The sequence below is a fragment of the Bufo gargarizans genome, chromosome 1 (assembly GCF_014858855.1).
Source record: "Bufo gargarizans isolate SCDJY-AF-19 chromosome 1, ASM1485885v1, whole genome shotgun sequence".
Taxonomy (NCBI): domain Eukaryota; kingdom Metazoa; phylum Chordata; class Amphibia; order Anura; family Bufonidae; genus Bufo; species Bufo gargarizans.
This window is the reverse complement of record NC_058080.1, coordinates 259,614,946-259,636,325: the sequence shown is the minus strand read 5'-3', so window position 1 is coordinate 259,636,325 and position 21,380 is coordinate 259,614,946. Positions and strand designations below refer to the sequence as shown.

Sequence of the window (21,380 nt, the reverse complement as noted above, 5' to 3'; positions counted from 1 at the left end):
AACCTTTTCAATTCTTTGTCTAGGTGATGAAGGTAACATACCCCTTGACATGGCAACACTTCTAAAAACATCACTAGGTCTTTAACAAGACTTTCACTGCACGTGCGATTCTGAAAATGCAGTATAAAGCCATTGGTTTTAAGAACTTTGGACCCTGTACAGCTTTGCTCCAATTTGCTATAAGAATAACTGCTATTAACTTACATGACTTTAGTACATTTGAACTGAAGTTGACAAACTGTACTATTTCCTACCTGTGGCAGCTGAATAAACTTTTTGGAAAAAAAAAAAACATTCTTGATATGCGAATTTGATGTTTGTAACAATGAATATGCATTAGTTCTTTAGATGTCAGTATTTTTGTACAATATCATTTCCCTACCTCCTTAATGCTGTATACTGACGTATGTGTATATTTTTGTTATTTTGTCTCATTGTTAAATGTATCTCCAGTTTTATTTCTATGCCAATAACTGAATACATATTTTTTTTTTTATACTGCAGAAAATAAAATATTTGCAGATTCCCATTATGTTGCATGTGCAACCTTTTTTTTTGCTTTTGTTATGTTATTGCAAATTTAATACTCAGGCTTTATTTAGAATTTCTTAAGTTATTTTTTTTATTTAATTGCTAAAACACCCCCAAAAAATCCACATATTTATATTTGTTCCCGATTAATGGACCATTCTTTTTGTACACATTCCCTATACTGACTCTCTCTTGGCAATTGATTACAGCATGGGTCAGCAACCTCCGGCACTCCAGCTGTTGTGGAACTACAACTCCCAGCATTCAGGCTGCTGAGCTTTTCTCAGAATACCCCTAAATGTGAATTAAAGGATAACTGTCACACTTAGACCCTAATTTCAATTTTTATATATGTAGTTACTAATAACATGATATTCCAGAATCAGTTACTATTAGACTGACTTACCCCATATTTAATAAGATTCAGCCCTTAGCAACCAGTCTGCATAAAACTGCAATTTCACTATTCAGTTAAGATGGCCGCCACTGCCCTCACCCTGAGGCTAATCCCGCCTGCCCTCACTAGCCAGTAACAATAGCCCCCCAAGAGTGTCAGTAACCAGAGCCCCCCCCCCCCCCTAAAGGGTTAATCTCCTGCAGCACAAAGGGGTCCTCTTACCACTTGTTGCTTTTCTTAATACACTCAGCAGACTGCAGATCTCCCTTCCCTGGTCTGCGCTGCTTCAACTCTACTTCTCTAGCTCTGCTGAGTGAGGGAGCGTCTGCCAAGCGCAGGGACAGGGTGAAGTGCACACAGCCCAGGCACTGTTATCAGCTGCCGGGGAGGACCTGGCTTTAATCATTTACTTACAGTCTCTGGCTGTCTGTAATCTGACCTTGCACGCTGCGTGCTTCTGCGTCCTCCGTCCTTCAACACAGAGGACGGACCTGCATAGCAACCTGATTTTTAAGCGCAGATAAAAATAGGTAGTAGAGGGAACAAAACTGTGGAATTAAGGGGTAATTGAATACACAGTGAAAAGTTGAAATAGGGCCACCAAGGAGATATTAATCACCACAATCCAATACTCCAAAAAAAAAAAAAAAAAGATGACAGTTATACTTTAAGCATGCTAGGAGTTGTAGTTTCACAATAGCTGGTGTGTCAGAGGTTGTTGATCCATGGTTTATAGTGGTGATAATGCGACAAGTAAATTTAAATGGGCACAAAGGCTGCATACTCATAGATGCGCTTTTTGATCCATTAAATTGCCTGAAAAATATATATTTTTTTAATCTGAAAAGTGCATGGAGGACACGGTCAGACTTTAGAAGAGGAAATGACAGACCTTTTTGCCAGGAAATTCACTCTGTTATGGTGGAGTTCTAATCTGCATTTTCTCTATCCACCTCTAAATACAGAGAAAGAAGATGGACTCCTACCTCCTCCTCTTCTGAAAATTATTTTTAAAGAGGACCTTGTCACGAACTATGGATCCGACCGCTCCGGATCCCACAGCTGTGACGTAGTGGTCTGTGACGGAGTCTGCGCACACACAGAGACCTCACGTGACCGGGGTATTACCATCCGGCTAACACCCCCCACTACACTTCGGTAACTGCCACCATGTGGGTTCCCGGTCCACGAGCCGACTATCCGGGTCATTCACTATCACACAGATCAGTGGATGAACCGGATATCACTTACTGACCAACCGCAGTCAATCACCCCAAGCTACAATTCCTAAATGCAATTTAACTAACTACCTGGTAACGTCTCTTCAAAGGCAAGGTACGTTGTTCAGCAGCTTAGAATATGGAAGACTTGGCTATTTAGATTTTATAATCTTTAATAAGCGGTAAAAAGCAGTGCATACAAGTCTAATGAAAATGACTATAAATCTACAGAATAATAATAACAATATAAATAATCACAACAGTTCAAATGAAAGGGAAAAAGATGAAAGAATACTTAGTTTCTCTGGAGGCTTTCAGATGGTCGTTCATATGTCCTTTTTGAATCCTTGCAAACCCCTTTTCAGTATGTATCAGGGGAGACCCTCAAAGTTCTTCTGATACAGGGATATGCTGTCAATGTCCAATTAAGTGTCTGGTGATGTTCCATGGGTCTCTCTCCTCTGTCCTTGTGCACAGATTTTTATGAACTCTCCCATGGGCAGGAGACTTACTCCTGTCAGCCAATGGCAGCAGAGGGACTGTGAAGCCTAGGGATGGCCCCCAAGTGTTTTATGACCCCATCAAAGTTCAGTTCCTACAATGAGGATTATACTTAAGCCCGTATCTCCTTGATACATCAGCATATTTTATACAGAATACATATTTGCGATCCTTATTTATTTACCTACAGAATGAGACCACACACGGTAATGCTGGGACCTGTAGTTCTTCTACCACCCATAGGTCAGCTAAGGAATCACATCCTCTAGTCATATTTGATACCCAATTAACCACAATACTCTGTAGAGCCTGGATCTGGTGTCAGAAAGGGCATAAGTTGATTCATAAATGAAATATGAAAGTGGACTGGTTTTATGCCCAGAGCTAATTAAGGGGCTATTAGCTCTCCTCAAACCAGACCTGGAAATTAATGACGTCACGCTCCAGCCAGGCTTGACAGCGAGCTGATCTAATCTTAAGGGACAGGATGAGCTGGGCCTGGTATAGCCTTTATGACCTTTTATTGCTGGCCTTACAGAGTAGTGTTAATAAAAGTGTCTATCTATATCATAGGCGACCCAGGCTTCGGGAAGATGAGAGTTCACAGTTTTTTTACATAGGCCAGAAGCATATAAGATGGCTACCCAGAGGAATTATGTATGTATGCCGGCACAGACCTTGTATTTTTTTTCTTTAGAAAAAAAGGTTTTGAGCAAATTTGGGTGGCTCCACGAGTATGTGAGATGGATGGGTGCTGCTATCAAAAATGATTCCCCCTATCATCAAAAGTAAATTAGATCAATAGTATAGATAGACACAACCAAATATCTGGGTCATTTGGAAACCGTTTTTTATTACACATCTAATACAATATATAAATGATACAATATATAAAATTCTATCTCTGGTGCATACACCTATAAACGGTTAAAAAAGGGGACATGAATGCTGAATGTCACTCAATATAGCAGAGGCCGTCCTCCATATAAACACATAAGTAGATAAAATACAATAAAATATACGTAGGTGATGAATGTGGTTATTATATATTAAATCTGGTTCATCCTTCCAGAGAAAACGATGAGTTAATCATATGATTTGCATCCTGACACTGACACGTTCAGTGTGTTCACCAAGAGTTTATATGATAAAGAATGATAAATGTGCTGTCACTAATCCACTCTATATTTTACCCAATTGTCTGCAAAATGTTCTTTCAAAGTATCGGCATAAATCACGGGTATTGCAACCAAACTGCGGACAGAAACTTGAAAGGAGAGAAAAGTCCAGCTCAGTTCAGGTGCAAATACATGGCTCTTTATTTTAGCGGTTATAAAATTTCCATACAGCAAGGTCCAAAGCAGTGACGCGTTTCAGACCTCTATAACATGAGGGTCCTTCTTCATGACAAACTGCGGACAGAGTTTCACGCTGTGTGGCGTCCCACCTGTGTTCAGCTAGAGCGTCGCTACTTGCGCAGTAAATCTCGTGAGTTATCACGAGAACTGAAGTGTTCACACTGTTAGTCTTGCCGGCTTTCAATCCCGGGGTATATAGATCCGTGGACAGCTGTTACTTTTAGCTAATCAAGCTTGTAAGGAAAAGTTCTGTAGACAGGATCCCGTTTGTTGCTTCAATTGTTCATATCTGTACTTTTCTTCAAAGGAACATTTGGGTACTTTGTAAATAATTTGTTCAAACCAAACGTGTTTCGGAGTATATATAGTTTCTTACTCCTTCACCACTGAAGGAGTAAGAAACTATATATACTCCGAAACGCGTTTGATTTGAACAAATTATTGGCACGCTCAGCGTCCACACTCCTTCGGTAGGTGGAATGTCTGCAGTGATTGCCAGTTTTCTTCCTTCCCAGGTGGAGTATCGGCCCTGGCATTTTGTGCAATATCTACAAAGCATTCCTCCTAGGGGTGGAACCTTCTTGCTAGTTGTAGTTGTCATTGTGCCTACATTTCCATCTCCCACAGGTGGCACTGTGCTCATGTTCTGCCATCACTGGGTGCGGTAGATCCACCACTCATTGTAGGTATGGTGTACCTGATGCGCTGGCTGACAGATACTTATTCTTTATGGTGCTGGTCAACTGCCCATACCATGGCATGCTGCAGCTGATGGGTTTGCTCACTTCTAGTGGGCATTAGTACGGTTATCTGTACCTGGTGTAACCTACCGATTTCTATGGCGCTGGCTTAGCGCCTTATTCCCTTCACATGTAATGCATTGCCTCTAAAATCTGATATGGTGACCGAATCAGTGTTGCCTCCTTGTGGAGTTTGGGTATGCACTTATTCAGTTTGCATATGTGAGTTGTCTGCATTGCTCCCCTCTTCGGGCAGAGTGGTCGTACTGTCCTTGTTGTCACCCCTGGTTCTCTACTGAGCCCTCTTCTACTTCTCCCCTTCCGCAAGACGAGTAGTTGCACTTTCCCCAGATACTGTTTCTGCCTTCTCGGCCAGTTTCCATAGCCATTGGGTTCTCGTATGCCCCCTTTCTGCTGTGGAGTGCCTGTGCAGGTGGTATTTGTTCTGTTACCAGTTTTTTTTCTGCGACTGTGGTATTTGGCACTCCCTTCCTGGTGCAGTATTTATACCATCTCTGGTTCCTGTCTGGCCGTTTTGTGCATTCCTCTGATAACCCCATTCTCTTTTTCTTTAAACGGGCTTGTTCCGCAGTGGTGGTTTATAGTGTCTGATGTGTTTTATTTTTTATTTTATTTTTTCTTTAGCTTTCGGTTAGGTCAGCCAGTTCAGGCAGCCTTCCATGGAGTATCAGATGGCTTCTTCTCCCACATTGTCATTCTCTTTGGGGAACACTCTTATGAAGCAAACCTCTTGACCGTAGGTCTGAAGGGGATGTTTTTTAAACCCGAAGGACACTCTTTTTCTACCAGGTTACTCCCCAATTTTTTGTGGATTTTGGGTCAGTTCCACTGCCTTGTTCCCATTGGGTTTCTTCACTTCCTCAAGATTTTTTTTCTTGTGGGCCATTGTCATGCCTGACATCCAGGTTCTCTAGCCCTGACTTGTTTGTGATGATCTTGTTGGAATGGTTTTTCACTTCTGGCGGTCTGGTATGGAGTTTGGGGATTTTGCCTTCTGGCACCCCCACTTCTTCCCCATAGGGGGCAAGCTTTGTCATATCTGGCCCTTGATATCCAGATGCCATTTTCAGTTTGTCGTCTTCCAATAAGTATTCCACGGAGTGGTTTCTTTTTGCACCGCTCCTTCACACCCTGCCTATTACCAGCTTTTGTAGAATTTTTTTTCTTTTTTTTCTTTTTTTCTTCCCAGGGGTTCTGATCCTTGGGTATCACATCCTTAGATCTTCTGGATCCAGGCTATGTTTCTATTTCACTGCTAGTAGAACGATATGAAAAGGTATCTGTCTCAATTATCTAATATTCTCACGGTTTGAAAAGAGGCACTAAAAATTATATACAATGAGCAAAAATATAAACGCAACACTTTCGGTTTTGCTCCCATTTTGTATGAGCTGGACTCAAAGATCTGAAACATTTTCTACATACACAAAAGACCCATTACTCTCAAATATTATTCAAATCTTTCTAAATCTGTGTTAGTGAGCAACTCCCCTTTGACGAGATAATCTGTCCCATCACACAGGTGTGGCATGTCAAGGTACTGATTAGAAGGCCGGTTGGATGTACTGCCAAATTCGCTGAAACGCCTTTAGAGATGGCTTATGGTATTGAAATGAATATTCATTGCATGGGCAACAACTCTAGTAGACATTCCTGCAGTCAGCATGCCAATTTCACGCTTCCTCAAACGTTGCGACATCTGTGGTTTTGTGCTGTGTGATTAGGCTAGGTCTACACAATGACATTTGTCGCTCGACAAATAGGGCACAACTACACTGCAACATTTTGTTGCACCAATGTCGCACGACAATTTTTATAATGGCAGTCTATGGTGTCGCACTGCAACATGCGACATGCTGCAACTGCAACGCAACAGTCGCAGAAAAATCCATCATCTCAAATGGATTTTCTGTGACTGTTGCGTCGCAGTTGCAGCATGTCGCATGTTGCAGTGCGACACCATAGACTGCCATTATAAAAATTGTCGCGCGACATTGGTGCAACAAAATGTCGCGCAACAAATGTCGTGTAAACCTAGCCTAAACTGCACATTTCAGAGTGGCATTTTATTGTGGGCAGTCTAAGGCACACATGTGCAATATTCATGCTGTCTAATCAATACCTTGATATGGCGCACCTGTGAGGTGGGATGGATTATCTTGGCAAAGGAGAAGTGCTCACTAACACACAGATTTGTGAACAATATTTGAGAGTAATGGGTCTTTGGTGTATGTAGAAAATGTTTCAGATCTTTGAGTTCAGCTCATGCAAAATGGGAGCAAAACCGAAAGTGTTGCGCTTATATTTTTGCTCAGTGTACTTTATTAAAAATGAAGAATTACAAATGGGGGGGGGGGGAGAGAGAGAGAGAGGAAGAAGTATCACAAATCCACAAAATGTAACAAGTAATTTATAATAAACAAAATTACACTTGTTGGCTGAAGAGTGTAAAGGAAAGACAGAGGACTGTAACATATAGGTCAAATCTTTCCTAAAAAATTCACACTATAAATATAGAGGCCAAAAAACAAGTGTCAAAAGCTCTGCACAATAATTCATTATTTCTTAATAAACAGATTGTGACTGGTTGATTGTCACAATAAATTGGTTGCCCTGTGCGGACATAATAAACAGCTGGGTAGGTAGTATAGTATACTAAAGGTATGGGAAAAAGGAAGTGGTCAGCATACAGCCCTGGCTGGGGTATATCCAGCTATAAGGGAACTGATGTTCAATGTAGACTAGTCTCAACAGGGTTAACAGTCACGTTATTAGTAACCAACCCAGGAAAAACAACACCCCAAAACCTAACTACCTGCCCACGCTAGGCTAAAACTCCCACATATAGCGTCTAAACAAAGGCTTGACACGTTTTATCAATAAGAATCATCAGGAGCGATGTTACAGTGCACATGGTGAATTGTAGCAAACGCTGCTACACTGATGGTGTGTGACGGGGTACCCTGTGCTATGAAGGTCGTAAGGTGGTCGCATGAAGTGCCGGTACACTCACACCCCCGGGAGGCTGGGGAGACGTGCGGCCAATGGGAGCCTAGCGAGGCGGGACTATCTGCTCGTTGAGTTGCCGGCATACCAACAGCCTCACACGGTAAGTCGCCAGCCTGCCAAAACCAAAGATGAGTAAATGAGGGATCAAATTGGCAGTGAATCCCTAACAAAAACTAAGGTATCGGCAGGGGAAGGGGACAGATAAGTATATACACATGCAACTCTATTTTAAACACATGGGTTACTATATATATATATATATATATATATATATATATATATATATATATATATATATACACAGTACAGACCAAAAGTTTGGACACCTCATTCAAAGAGTTTTCTTTATTTTCATGACTATGAAAATTGTAGATTCACACTGAAGGCATCAAAACTATGAATTAACACATGTGGAATTATATACTTATCAAAAAAGTGTGAAACAACTGAAAATATGTCATATTCTAGGTTCTTCAAAATAGCCACCTTTTGCTTTGATTACTGCTCTTGGCATTCTCTTGATGAGCTTCAAGAGGTAGTCACCTGAAATATTCTTCCAACAGTCTTGAAGGAGTTCCCAGAGATGATTAGCACTTGTTGGCCCTATTGCCTTCACTCTGCGGTCCAGCTCACCCCAAACCATCTCGATTGGGTTCAGGTCCGGTGACTGTGGAGGCCAGGTCATCTGGTGCAGCACCCCATCACTCTCCTTCATGGTCAAATAGCCCTTACACAGCCTGGAGGTGTGTTTGGGGTTATTGTCCTGTTGAAAAATAATGATGGTCCAACTAAACGCAAACCGGATGGAATAGCATGCCACTGCAAGATGCTGTGGTAGCCATGCTGGTTCAGTATGCCTTCAATTTTGAATAAATCCCCAACAGTGTCACCAGCAAAGCACCCCTACACCATCACACCTCCTCCTCCATGCTTCACGGTGGGAACCAGGCATGTAGAGTCCATCTGTTCACTTTTTCTGCGTCGCACAAAGACACGGTGGTTGGAACCAAAGATCTCAAATTTGGACTCATCAGACCAAAGCACAGATTTCCACTGGTCTAATGTCCATTCCTTGTGTTCTTTAGCCCAAACAAGTCTCTTCTGCTTGTTGCCTGTCCTTAGCAGTGGTTTCCTAGCAGATATTCTACCATGAAGGCCTGATTCACACAGTCTCCTCTTAACAGTTCTTCTAGAGATGTGTCTTATGCTAGAACTCCGTGTGGCATTGACCTGGTCTCTAATCTGAGCTGCTGTTAACCTGTGATTTCTGAGGCTGGTGACTCGAATGAACTTATCCTCCGCAGCAGAGGTGACTCTTGGTCTTCCTTTTCTGGGGTGGTCCGCATGTGAGCCAGTTTCTTTGTAGCGCTTGATGGTTTTTGTGACTGCACTTGGGGACACTTTCAAAGTTTTCCCAATTTTTCGGACTGACTGACCTTCATTTCTTAAAGTAATGATGGCCACTCGTTTTTCTTTACTTAGGTGCTTTTTTCTTGCCATTATACAAATTCTAACAGTCCATTCAGTAGGACTATCAGCTGTGTATCCACCTGACTTCTCCACAACGCAACTAATGGTCCCAACCCCATTTATAAGGCAAGAAATCCCACTTATTAAACCTGACAGGGCACACCTGTGAAGTGAAAACCATTTCAGGTGACTACCTCTTGAAGCTCATCAAGAGAATGCCAAGAGTGTGCAAAACAGTAATCAAAGCAAAAGGTGGCTACTTTGAAGAACCTAGAATATGACATATTTTCAGTTGTTTCACACTTTTTTGTTATGTATATAATTCCACATGTGTTAATTCATAGTTTTGATGCCTTCAGTGTGAATCTACAATTTTCATAGTAATAAAAATAAAAAAAACTCTTTGAATGAGAAGGTGTGTCCAAACTTTTGGTCTGTACTGTATAAGGGAAAGACAAATATCTCCGATATACTGTGTTGGTTTAAGTCATACTAGATAAAAGACATCTATGCCCGATGGAACTAATATTTTACAGGGCATTGCATTTAAATTTCAACAATAAGTACCGATGCACGTATTGGAGATATATATACCAACTTGCAAGATCAATTTTTTTTCGCCAGCCCAAAAATAAGTGTATTAACGCCTTTAAAAGGGGCCTTTTGAAAGAACTAGGAAAATAGACTCTAAACCTGTTCATTATAATCTAACCCATGAAGAAAGAAAGGCGTTAAAATTAATGAACATATCGTGATCAAGTCAGCTAATAAGGGAGGAGGGGGGGGTAATAAGGGGGGGGGGTAGTGATCCTCAATAAAACAAGATACGAGGATGTCATGTTTAAACTACTGCAGGATGAAACTATGTATAAGAGATTGAGGAAGTGTCCTACCCTGGAATATAAAAAAACAAATGGATATATTATTGATGAAGGGTAAGAGTTTGAATTTCTTCAGATTAAATACCCAGTTATGCCAGTAATCTACTATCTGCCCAAAGTTCATAAAAATGTTATGCATTTTTGTTGATGAAGGGAGATCAGTCTGTTAGTTTGGTGGGTGACATATACGCATTTTATGTGTGAGGTACACCTGCACTGCATCTGTGACAGGGAAATAAATATAGTTAATCCGTCTTTTAGTACAGTGGGTGACATATACCAATTTTAGGTGTGAGCTACACGTGCACTGCATATGTGACAGAGAAATTAATATAGTTAATCCGTCTGTTAGTTTGGTGGGTAAGGCTGGGTTCACACCTGAGCGTTTTACAGCGTGTTCCTACGCGCTGTAAAACGCTCAACAGGCAAAAACCAATGATTCCCTATGGGCATGGTTCTCACCTGAGCGTTTTACAGCGCGTAGGAACGCGCTGTAAAATGCCCTACGCCCCGAGAAGTACAGGAGCTTCTTTGGGGCGTATTGTCGCTCGTAATACCTCTGTTTTTCATTGTGGTCAATAGCAAGAACGAGTGTACGACGCGCGTTTCCAAAATTCAAAAACGCCCGATAAAAACGCTTGTAAACAGCGCTTATTGAATACGCTCAGGTGTGAACCCTGCCTAACATATACCCATTTTTGGTGTGAGGTACACCTGCACTGCATCCATGACAAGGAAATTAATATAGGTAATCTGTCTGTTAGTTCGGTGGGTGACATAAACCCATTTTTGGTGTGAGGTACACCTGCACTGCATCCTAGACAGGGAAATTAGTATAGTTAATATGTCTGTTAGATCTGTGGGTGACATATACCCATTTTTAGTGTGAGGTACACCTGCACTGCATACGTGACAGGGAAATTAATATAGTTAATCCGTCTGTTAGTTCGGTGGGTGACATATACCCATTTTTTGTGTGAGGTACACCTGCACTGCATACGTGACAGGGAAATTAATATAGTTAATCTATCTGTTAGTTCAGTAACAATGAATGAGGAGAGCATCAAATAGGGGACGTGGCCCTGGGGTTGTGGTGCTGCTGGTGTTGGTGGAGCTCCTGTTGCAGGGAGAGGACGTGTTCGATCTGTGCCAGCTACATGCCCAAATGAAACGCCTTCCTCAGGTACACGTAGGTGACAGAACGTTCAGCGTTATTTTGTAGGCCCAAATACCGGTGTATGAATGGTGAGCCCAAAACAAGGAAAGACAGTAGTAGATTGGGTGGCTGACATTACTTCCAGTTTCTTCACATTGTCTCCCACCCGTTCCCTACTGAAAGCTTAGAGTTGGCACCTGCAGCCCTTGGGCATCTTGGGTCTTTCACCTCAACCCCTTGCAAATCAGCCAAGCAGTCTGAGCCTCTAGTCATGCAGCAGTCTCTTATGCTTTTTGATGAATCTGCTGGCAGGGTTTCCGTGGGCCATCCACCTAGCCCTGCCTCAGAAGTGGAAGAGATTGAGTGCACCGATGCCCAACCACTTATGTTTCAGGATGTGGACATGGGAGGACCACCGCAGCACGTCTCCGATGATGACAAAACACAGGTGCTAACTGCAGTGTTCAGACCGGCAAGGAGGGCAGGGATGAAGAGTGGTGGAAGATGATTTGGAGGATGATGAGGTCCTAGACCCCACATGGAATCAAGGTCATGCAAGTGACGTGTGCAGTTCGGAGGAAGAGGTGATGGTCACACAGGAGCAGGGTGCAAAAGCAGAGTGGCCGTCTCCTAGCCAGTACGCCTGCTACTGCCCACTGCACCCAGGGACTGAGCACATCAAAAACAGCTCCAAGGAGTTCCCTGGTGTGGCAGTACTTCAGACAAGAAGCGAGTGGTTTGCACGCTGTGCGATCGCTAGCTGAAGCGAGGCATAAATGTTCTAAACCTCAGCACTACCTGCATGACCAGGCATATAAATGCAAAGCACGAGCTGCATTGGAGTTCAAAAACCGCAACAGCTCCCTCTTCTGCTGCAGTCTCGGCCTCTTCCTCCCCCTCTGGACTGACAGTGGCACCTGCCACCCTGCAAACAGAGGATGTGGCAGTAGCACCACTATCTCCGCCACCAAGCATCTCCACACTGTCCCATGCAACGGTTCAGCTGTACATCCCCCCAAAACTGGAGAGGATGTACCCCCCTACCCACCAACGATCCCTGGCCTTGAATGCCAGCATCTCAAAATTTCTGGCCTTTGAAATGCTATCATTCCATCTGGTGGAGATGGAGACTTTTAAAAACCTTATGGCGGTGGCTGTCCCACAGTACGTGGTTCCCAGCCGCCACAACTTTTCCAGGCGAGCCATTCATGTCCTGCACAACCAAGTGGCGGACAAAATAAGGTGTGCACTGAGCAATACCATCTGTGGCAAGGTCCACATAACCACCTTTACCTGGACCAGTAAGCACGGGCAGAGACGTTATATTTCCCTAACTGCACACTGGGTAAATGCCGTGAAGGCTGGGCCTGAGGCGGATAGCAGTTTGGCACATGTCCTTCTGCCACCGAGGATTGCAGGACGATTCTCGTTGCCTCCTCCTCCGCTTCCTTCTCTACCGCCTCCTCATCCGGTCAGCGTAACACCTGCACCACCAACTTCAGCACAGCCAGGGCTGTTTTGAAACTCATCTGTTTTGGGGAAAACACCACACCGCGCAGGAGAAGTGGACAGCCATGGAACAACAGACCTATGAGTGGTTGGTGCCACTGAGCCTCAAGCCCGGCCTAGTGGTGTGCGATAATGGGCGAAATCTCATAGCAGCTCTAGGCCTAGCTGGTTTGACACACATCCCTTGCCTGGCGCATGTGCTGAATTTGGTGGTGTAGAGGTTCCTGAAAAATGACCCCGATATGTCAGAGCTGCTGCAGAAAGTGCGGGCCATCTGTGTGTGCTTTCAGTGTTCTCACCCTGCTGCTGCTCACCTGTCTGTGCTGCAGCGTAACTTCGGCCTTCCCGCTCACCGCCTCATATGCGATGTACCCACAAGCTGGAACTCCACCTTGTACATGCTGGAGACACTGTGTGAGCAGCAGCAGGCGATAGTGGAGTTTCAGCTGCAGCACGCATGGGTGAGTGGGCCTCCATGCAGGACGTGTGTGCCCTGTCGCACTGTTTCGAGTACTCCACCAACATGGCCAGTGCCAATGACGCCGTCCTCCTCATTACTATCCCATTTCTATGTCTCCTTGAAAAAATACTTTGGGCGATGATGGAAGAGGATGTGGCACAGGAGGAGGAGGAGGAAGAGGGATCAATTCCACAGTTATCAGGCCAGTCATGAGGCATGAGGAGGAGGATGATGATGAGGAGGAACCGTTTTCACAGCAGGTTGGAACCTAAAGCAGCTCATGGGCATCAATGAAGCGTGGCTGGGGGGGATACAGAGGACACAGACGATACACCTTCCACAGAGGACAGCTTGTCGTTGCCTCTGGGCAGCCTGGCACACATGAGCAACTACATGCTGCAGTGCCTACACCACCGAGTTGCCCACATTCTAACCAGTGCTGATTACAGGATGGCCACCCTGCTGACTCCCTGCTACAAGGACAACATGCCATCCTTAATTCCATTACTGGAGCGTGAAGATGTGCAAGTACAAGCGCATGCTGGTAGACGCGCTGCTGATGGCATTCCCACCTGACAGCTGGGGGTCAGTGGAAGCACAAAGCGAAGGCAGAGGAGGAGGAAGAAGTCGCCAACACATCTGGGATACCACCAGCACCTCAGAAGGGAGGGTTAGCATGGCTGAAATGTGGAAAAGCTTTGTCAGCATGCCACAGCAACCAGCACCACCAGCTGATACAAAACGTCTTAGCAGGAGGCAGCATTTCAGCAACATGGTGAAACAGTACATGTGCACACGCCTACGCGTACTGACTGATGGGTCTACCCCATTCAACTTCTGAGTCTCCAAATTGGGCATATGGCCTAAGCTTGCCCTTTACGACTTGGAGGGGCTGGCCTGCCTACGGCCAGTGTATTGTCCAAACGTGTTTGGTGATCACAGAGAAGGGCAGCTGCCTGTCCATAGCCAACGTGGACAAGCTCACGTTCATTAAAATGAACCAGGCATGGATCCCACAGAACTTGTCCGTACCTTGTGCTGAATTAGACAAGTATACCGGCCTCACCCAGCCATTGTTATACTCCAGCGCACTTTCTCTTTGCGTTCTCTTTTCCATTTCCCAATGTTTTGGGGCCTTCCCAAATTTATAATAAATAAATAAAGGGAGAAAAAAACAAAAAACAGTCTTGGCCATCTCCTCCTCCTCCACCGCCGCTTCCACCTACACCGACACATCTACCGCCACGTCTACCGCCTCCTCAACCTCTTACTCCACTTTGACCTCCGCCTCCTAGTTCAAGATTATTATTTTTTTCAATTCTATTCTATGTTATTTTAAGTCATTTCCCTATCCACATTTGTTTGCAGGGCAATTGTCATGGTGTTACCCCCATTTTGCTTCGTTTTGCAGCCCTCTAGCCCTTAGGCCTCATGCACACGACCGTTGTGTGCATCCGTGGCCGTTGTGCCGTTTTCCGTTTTTTTTCACAGACCATTGACTTTCAATGGGTCCGTGGAAAAATCGGCAAATGCACCGTTTGGCAGCCGCATCCGTGATCCGTGTTTCCTTGCCGTGAAAAAAATACGACCTGTCCTATTTTTTTCACGGCCAACGGTTCACGGACCCATTCAAGTCAATGGGTCCGTGAAAAATCACGGATGCACACAAGATTGTCATCCGTGTCCGTGATCCGTGATCCGTGTCCGTTTTTTCCTATCATTTCAATGGCAAACCTGACTTAGATTTTTTTTTCATTTTTCATGTCCGTGGATCCTCCAAAAAACAAGGAAGACCCACGGACGAAAAAACGGTCACGGATCACGGACCCCGTTTTTGCGGACCTTAAAAAAAAACAGTCGTGTGCATGAGGCCTTACTATGACTATTACAGCCATTTTAGTGCACCAAAGTTTGGGTCCCCTTTGACTTCTATGGGGTTCGAGTTCGGGTCTGGAACCCGAACTTTGACCCGAAGTTCAGCAGAACCCGGCGAACCCGAACATCCCTACATGCAAATATTCCATTCACGTGTCATCTCTGTTTTGGATCCACTTCTGTTTTTTTGGCATTAGCAATACTGATTGATTACTGACCAAATGCTGACCGAGTGAAGGCGTATGCTCCACAGACAGGATATGTTTTTTGTGGATTATTGTTTTGACGGATCAGAGGAAGGGCAAATTAATCAGTGACGTCAACACAAACTTACTGCTGACACCCTCTCCACTCTGTCGGGGGGCTCTACTCGTATAAGTGTTTAATAGAACAGGGTCTGTAGACATCTATGTGGAATCAGCTGACGACGGTATAAAAGAAGTGCGCTTCTTCTTGACACTAACATCGACCTGTAAGGCTGAGTTCATACTTATTTGGTCAGTTTTGGCCCCGTGACTGCCCTAATAATTAAAGTGTGCAGTGATTCTAAGAGCGATGCCTGTCATCTGCATGTCATACTGACTCCCAGTATTATTTCACTACCAAAGCAGACTCCCTATGCGTTTTCCTGCAAGGTTCTACACCACTATAAAGGCTCTCTGCAGCCAGGAAATAGCAGTTTTTTAATGCAATTCGCCATTAGAAAGCAATTTTTTCTAATAATTCGGCGAACCGGCCAAATCAAATTTTTGCCATTTTTTTCCCACTCATCTCTAATTAATTAAACTTTTGATCAGGACTGTATAAATTACTTATTACATTTTGTGGATTTATGATACTTTTTCCCCCACTTGTAATTATCTATTAATAAAGTATATGGTTTTTAGCGCCTCTTTTCAAACCGTGAGAATACAGGCTATGTTTCTCTCTTCTGTATCTTCCACAATCGCTCTGTTCATTCTTGTCCATCTTGTGGATTGTCCATTCTGTGTGCTCTCCACTTCTAAGCCGTGACTTATATTTCCTGGGCTGTTCTTTCTTCTGCCCAGCCGGAGCCTTTGGGTATTCAGCCGCTTTCTGCCTGGCCTTCCTGGGAATGGTTCTTCCGGTTCCTTTTCAGGGTTCCTGGTGTGTACTTCACCCACATTTCTGTGCAGACCTTATGACTTGCCTTGGATTCGTTCTGTTCTTGTTCCCTCCCCATGGTACTGCTCTTTAACCCATGGTCTTCTGTGTCCCCCAATGATACGAGCGAGAAAATAGGATTTTTTTGTGCTTACCTGTAAAATCCTTTTCTCACTGAGTTCATTGGGGGAAACAGTTCCCACCCCGTAAGTACATTGCTGGCTCTCCTTGATGGGTCCCTCCGGTTCTTGATTCTGACCCATCTCTGTCTTTCTTCTTTTTTATTGTTTTCTGTTGGCTTCTCCTGGCTGCAACTACTGCTTTCGTACAAACTGATTAGCTTAGTGTCTGCAGGAGGGGCATAACTGAGAGGAGGATCTAACACTTTTTTGCTTAGTGTCGCCTCCTAGTGGCAGCAGCTATACCCATGATATTCTGTGTCCCACAATGAACTCAGCGAGAAAAGGATTTTACAGGTAAGAACAAAAAAATCATATTTTTTCAAATACCCCCTGCAGTTTTCACACCCTATATGTTAATACTGAGCATCGGTACAGGGAGGAGGAGATGCCAGGGTTTCTCAGTGGGCTTCTCCTTCTCCCTGCCTGTGGAGTAGGTCGCAGCCAGGGAGAAGGTGAGCTTTTTTATTTTTTCCCTGGATCTGACGCTCTCTGCTGCGGTTGGACGGCGGAACAGCCAGGTAGAAGGAGACGCCCACTGAGAAACCCTGGCGTCTCCTGCTCCCTGTACCGATGCTCAGTATTAACATACTGGGTGTGAAAACTGCAGGGGGACACAGTGGTGCAAGCAAGGGATATTTGCAAAAAGAACAATGATGGTAGCATCAGTGGAGCAAATTCCACAAGCAAAGGTATTTAATTAAACCAAAAAACCAAAAAATGCACAAACGGTATCTTTATAGAACTCATTGGATGACAACTCGGAATATAAAAAATATTTTTGTCTGAAGATATTAATAAGATGTTAAAAGCTGTGTACGTGCAAATGTTGAAATTCAGAATGTGAAGGTCCAAAAGACTGTACATGATGACATTTTTGGGTGGTCTTAGGAAAAGAAGAAAAATGGTTTACAATACATAAAAACTTACATTCTTTAATCAGAAGTGAATGGAGAGTACTGAGTTTTTGGGAATGGGGAGCACACTTCTGTCAGTCTTCCCAAGGGGCTTTGAGTCCGAGTCTGAGCAGAAAGTCATCTGACAGAAGAAGAGCTGAGTGCTATCTACAGTAGGAAGCTTTGAAATCATTTACTCCAAATTTTATCGGCAAAATGTTCAGATATGCTCACACATTATGATATTGTGCATAAATCATTAGGAGCAAATTACTTTCCCTGAAGGAGAAGATTTTCTCTTATCTGTCAGGGAACAAAATAATCTTCATAAATAGACCTACTTTTCTGTACACTTGAGAGTCAACATGAGTTCAGGGATAGATGTGCTGACGTTACAATGGAAATTCCAGCAAACGTGTACATTTCCTTCTTTTGATCCACAAGTGCAGTAAATAGGCATGAAACTTTTAACCCTTAGGACTCTATTTCTTGTGGCAATTACTTTGGCAAGGAGGTTTCTTGAAATGCAAGCTTTTCAATTTCTGAACTATTTTTGACCATAATGGATGACAGAATTGTTCTTAAATTTGCCCATTCCTTTCTGTCTGGTGGTAACAGATTTTCATAGAGAGGAGGAAGTTGTTCTTCCTCCCTTTTGTGAAAATCCTAAAACGGAAATGGACTGAATATTAGAAAGTGCATTCTTAAAGTACTTATCCCATGACAAATGTAAAAAATGAGAAACAAACATCATATAGTACATGCCAGTCTCTTTCTATCAAAGCTAGGACCAGCCCTGTACCTCTCATGGATCCAGAGATCTCCCCATTCATTGCTCCAATTGCTCTGCCAGATTTATATCAAGCTGGCAGCTCAGGGGGTGTGTACTTTCTGCTGCAGCTTTCTGAACCGGACAAAGATAAAACAGCAGCAGCAGGTGGCACAGTACAGATACGTTTTATTCAATAACTCAGTGGCTATACCAATTTTTTTATTACATGAGGTTAAAAAAGTATTCAGATCCAGGTGCTGATTTGAAAAATATAGAATATTTTTTGTGGGACAACCGCTTTAAGTACCTGATGTCTAATTGTCTTTTCAAGGGAATAGGAAGGGGATGAAAGCTTCCAAGAATTTGAATTCCTAGATTTGAATGGCCTTTTGTGAATCCTACAAAACCCTGGGCAATGAGCCACCTTAGAAACTAAAATCCCACTCAACTAGCGCTTTGTTCACTTCTTGGGGAGAAAAGGAATTAAACTCTATTGAACAAATTTGTAGCCCAGTAGCTTGGGTTAGTCCTTGCACTTTTGAAAAACATCACAGAGTGGATGTTAATTCAAAACAAGATTTAGTTTTTGGAAGGACAGCCCTCCAAGCAGTAGTCCTACCCTAGACTGTCATCTATTAGATCACATGGCCAGGTACAGCCATGAAGGCTGAAACAGAAAAAGCTAATTAGTCTTAGAACCATACAAGAAAAAATGGGTGGGCACAAATAGACCACATGGTCCATCTGGTCTGCTCTTATATTATTTCTTAGTTATCTTAGGATAGATATGTTTATCCCAGGCATGTTTAACCCCTACCATCAAAAGCTTGTTTGAACCAAATGCTCAAACCCCAATTTTCAAATCAAATCTGACGTGTCACTTTATATGGCACTCCAGCTGTTGTGAAGCTACAACTCCCAGCATGCATACTTGCTCTGCTCTTCTAAGAACTCACATAGAAACGAATTGAGCTTGTTGGGAATTGTAGTTTTACAACAGCTGGAGTGCCGAAGGTTGCTGATCCCTGTTATATGGTAATAACATTGGAACGATTTTACTTATCTAAGCGATTCTGAGATTGTTTTCTCATGACATTTCATACTTCATGCTAGTGGTGAATTTGAGTCGATAAGTTTTACCTTTTATACATGAAAAAAATCCGACATTTACAGAAAATGTAGAAAAATTATCAAATTTCAAAATTTGAGTTTCTCTGCTTTTAAGACAGTGATTACTTGCATCATAGTTAACATTCACCTGTCTACTTCATGTTGACATCACCTTTTAAATGTAATTTTTTTTTTTTTAGGACGTTTGAAGGCAGCTCAGAATTTTGGAAGCAATGTTTTTAAACATTGCCCTGGAGGCTGGTTTTAAAGTCAGTATAAAACTGAGTCTGCTTTTATAGCGCCTACCAGTAGCCATTTGGCTCCAGGAGAAGTATATAGTGGGCTCAGCATGCATGTTGGTACTTGCATCCCTGGATCCGATGAAAACTGTTATGGCACCGGACGGGGTTAAAAGCAGAGTGTGCCTGGTGTGCATACTGTACCTGCGCTCCCTGGACTTTGTGTGGCTGTCATGGCCCATAACAGGTAGGAACTAGTGTTAGGGACCACTCATAGAGGCGACCTTGACGTGGTGAGTGGCTTATTACGCTTTGGCCAAAATGTACACTAATGCCTCATTCAACATCCAGCATAGAGGCAGGGCAGAGTGCTGGTTGCAGAGTGCCATTGCATTTGTGTTTTTGCGTTTGTATGTGTATTTCGCCATAGCAATGTGCACCTGCATACAGGGTTGTGCTGACTGAACCCCCCCACATTTTTTTCAATGTTTTTAAACATTTTTTAAGAAAATTTTCAAAACCGTTATTTTGAAGGACCAATTCAGTTCTGAAGCTACTTTAAGGGACTTTCATAGCACAAACCACCCATAAATTACCCCACCTTAGAAACTACACCCCTCAAATTATTCAAAACTGATTTTTGAAACTTTATTAACCCATTATAATATATAATCAATTTTGCATGTAATATAATAAGGGTTAACAGCAAAACAAACCCCAGTATTTATTACCCTGATTTTGCAGTTTATGGAAACACCCCATATGAGGTTGTAAATCTCTTCATGGGGTCATATGACTTTTTGGTAGCTTTTTTATACCATTTTATACCAATATCTGTTTTGGAGGGAAGATTTTGCTGGAATGGTTTAAGGGTGCATTGTCACATTTGAAGGGACCCTGAGGTACCCCCAGAAAGAAAACCCCCCAAAAGTGCAGTTTTGGAAACTACACCCCTCAAGGAATTGATTGAGGAGTGCAGTGAGTGCTTTGAACCAAAAAGCGTTTCACAGAATTTAGAAACACTTGGCTGTGAAAATGAAAAAAATCACATTTTATTTCCAATAAAATGTTACTTTAGCTCCAAATTTGTCATTTTCACAAAGGTTAATAGGAGAAAATTGACCCCACAATTTGTTATGCATTTTTCCCCGAATATGGAAACCTCTCATATGTGGTTGTAAACTGCTTTTTGGGAACACAGCAGTGTTCAGGAGGGAAGGAGCGGCATCTGGATTTTTAACATGGAATTTATGCTCAGGTTATGTGCAGAGGTCTGCCAGGTTAGCAGCACGTGTGTAGTTTTTTTGTTTGTTTTGGGTTTGGAGTTGAGCTATATCCGGCTCCCTTCAGGTGCACGGGGTAGGGTCGTTTGTGTCACTTTTAATTACGCCCCTTCCCAGTGTCCTGTGCGGGTTATAGCTTCTATCTCGCTCTGAGGAAAGGTGGATTTGCTGTTTCTGCTCTGCTACAAGATAAGTTGGTTTTGGTTTCCTTTTTGTGTTCTGTCTAGGCTGGACCAGAGGAAGCAGGCTGCCTCTTTCCCCCTTTCCACCATCTTAGGGACTTTAGGGAATCTTTAGCCTTAGGCACGGGGGCATGTTGATTCCCACCTTCTGGGTCTGAACGTGGGCACAGAAGCCCAGGGAGAGCTGGTAGGGAATCGTCAGGAGGTGACCTTTATCCCCAGCTTCTGGCCTAGACGATTGTCTTGAGGTTTTCTGTGTGTTGATTTTGGTCGCCTTTTTATATCATTTTATAGGAGGTGAATTGGGCAAAAATGTTATATTTTTGTATAGACTTCTCCATCCAGTATATATGATATCATAACTTTGTTCTATGGGTCGATACGGTTATGGCAATATCAAATGTATATATTTTTTATGTTTCCTACTATTGCAGCATAAAATCACTTTCTTTATTATTATTAAAAA

At 43.1% G+C, this 21,380-nt stretch overlaps 1 protein-coding gene across 3 annotated transcripts in view; it reads left to right on the top strand.

Annotated features, from left to right (window-relative positions):
* The window catches only part of SMARCAD1 (SWI/SNF-related, matrix-associated actin-dependent regulator of chromatin, subfamily a, containing DEAD/H box 1), a 105,067-nt gene extending 104,544 nt beyond the window's left edge, over window positions 1-523 (top strand). For all 3 annotated transcript variants that reach the window (XM_044302707.1, XM_044302698.1, XM_044302714.1), the window contains one exon: window positions 24-523. In XM_044302707.1, coding sequence (XP_044158642.1) covers window positions 24-85 — 62 coding nt within the window. In that variant the 3' untranslated portion in view covers window positions 86-523. The remainder of the gene's footprint in view (window positions 1-23) is intronic.
* Window positions 524-21,380: the final 20,857 nt, after the last annotated feature.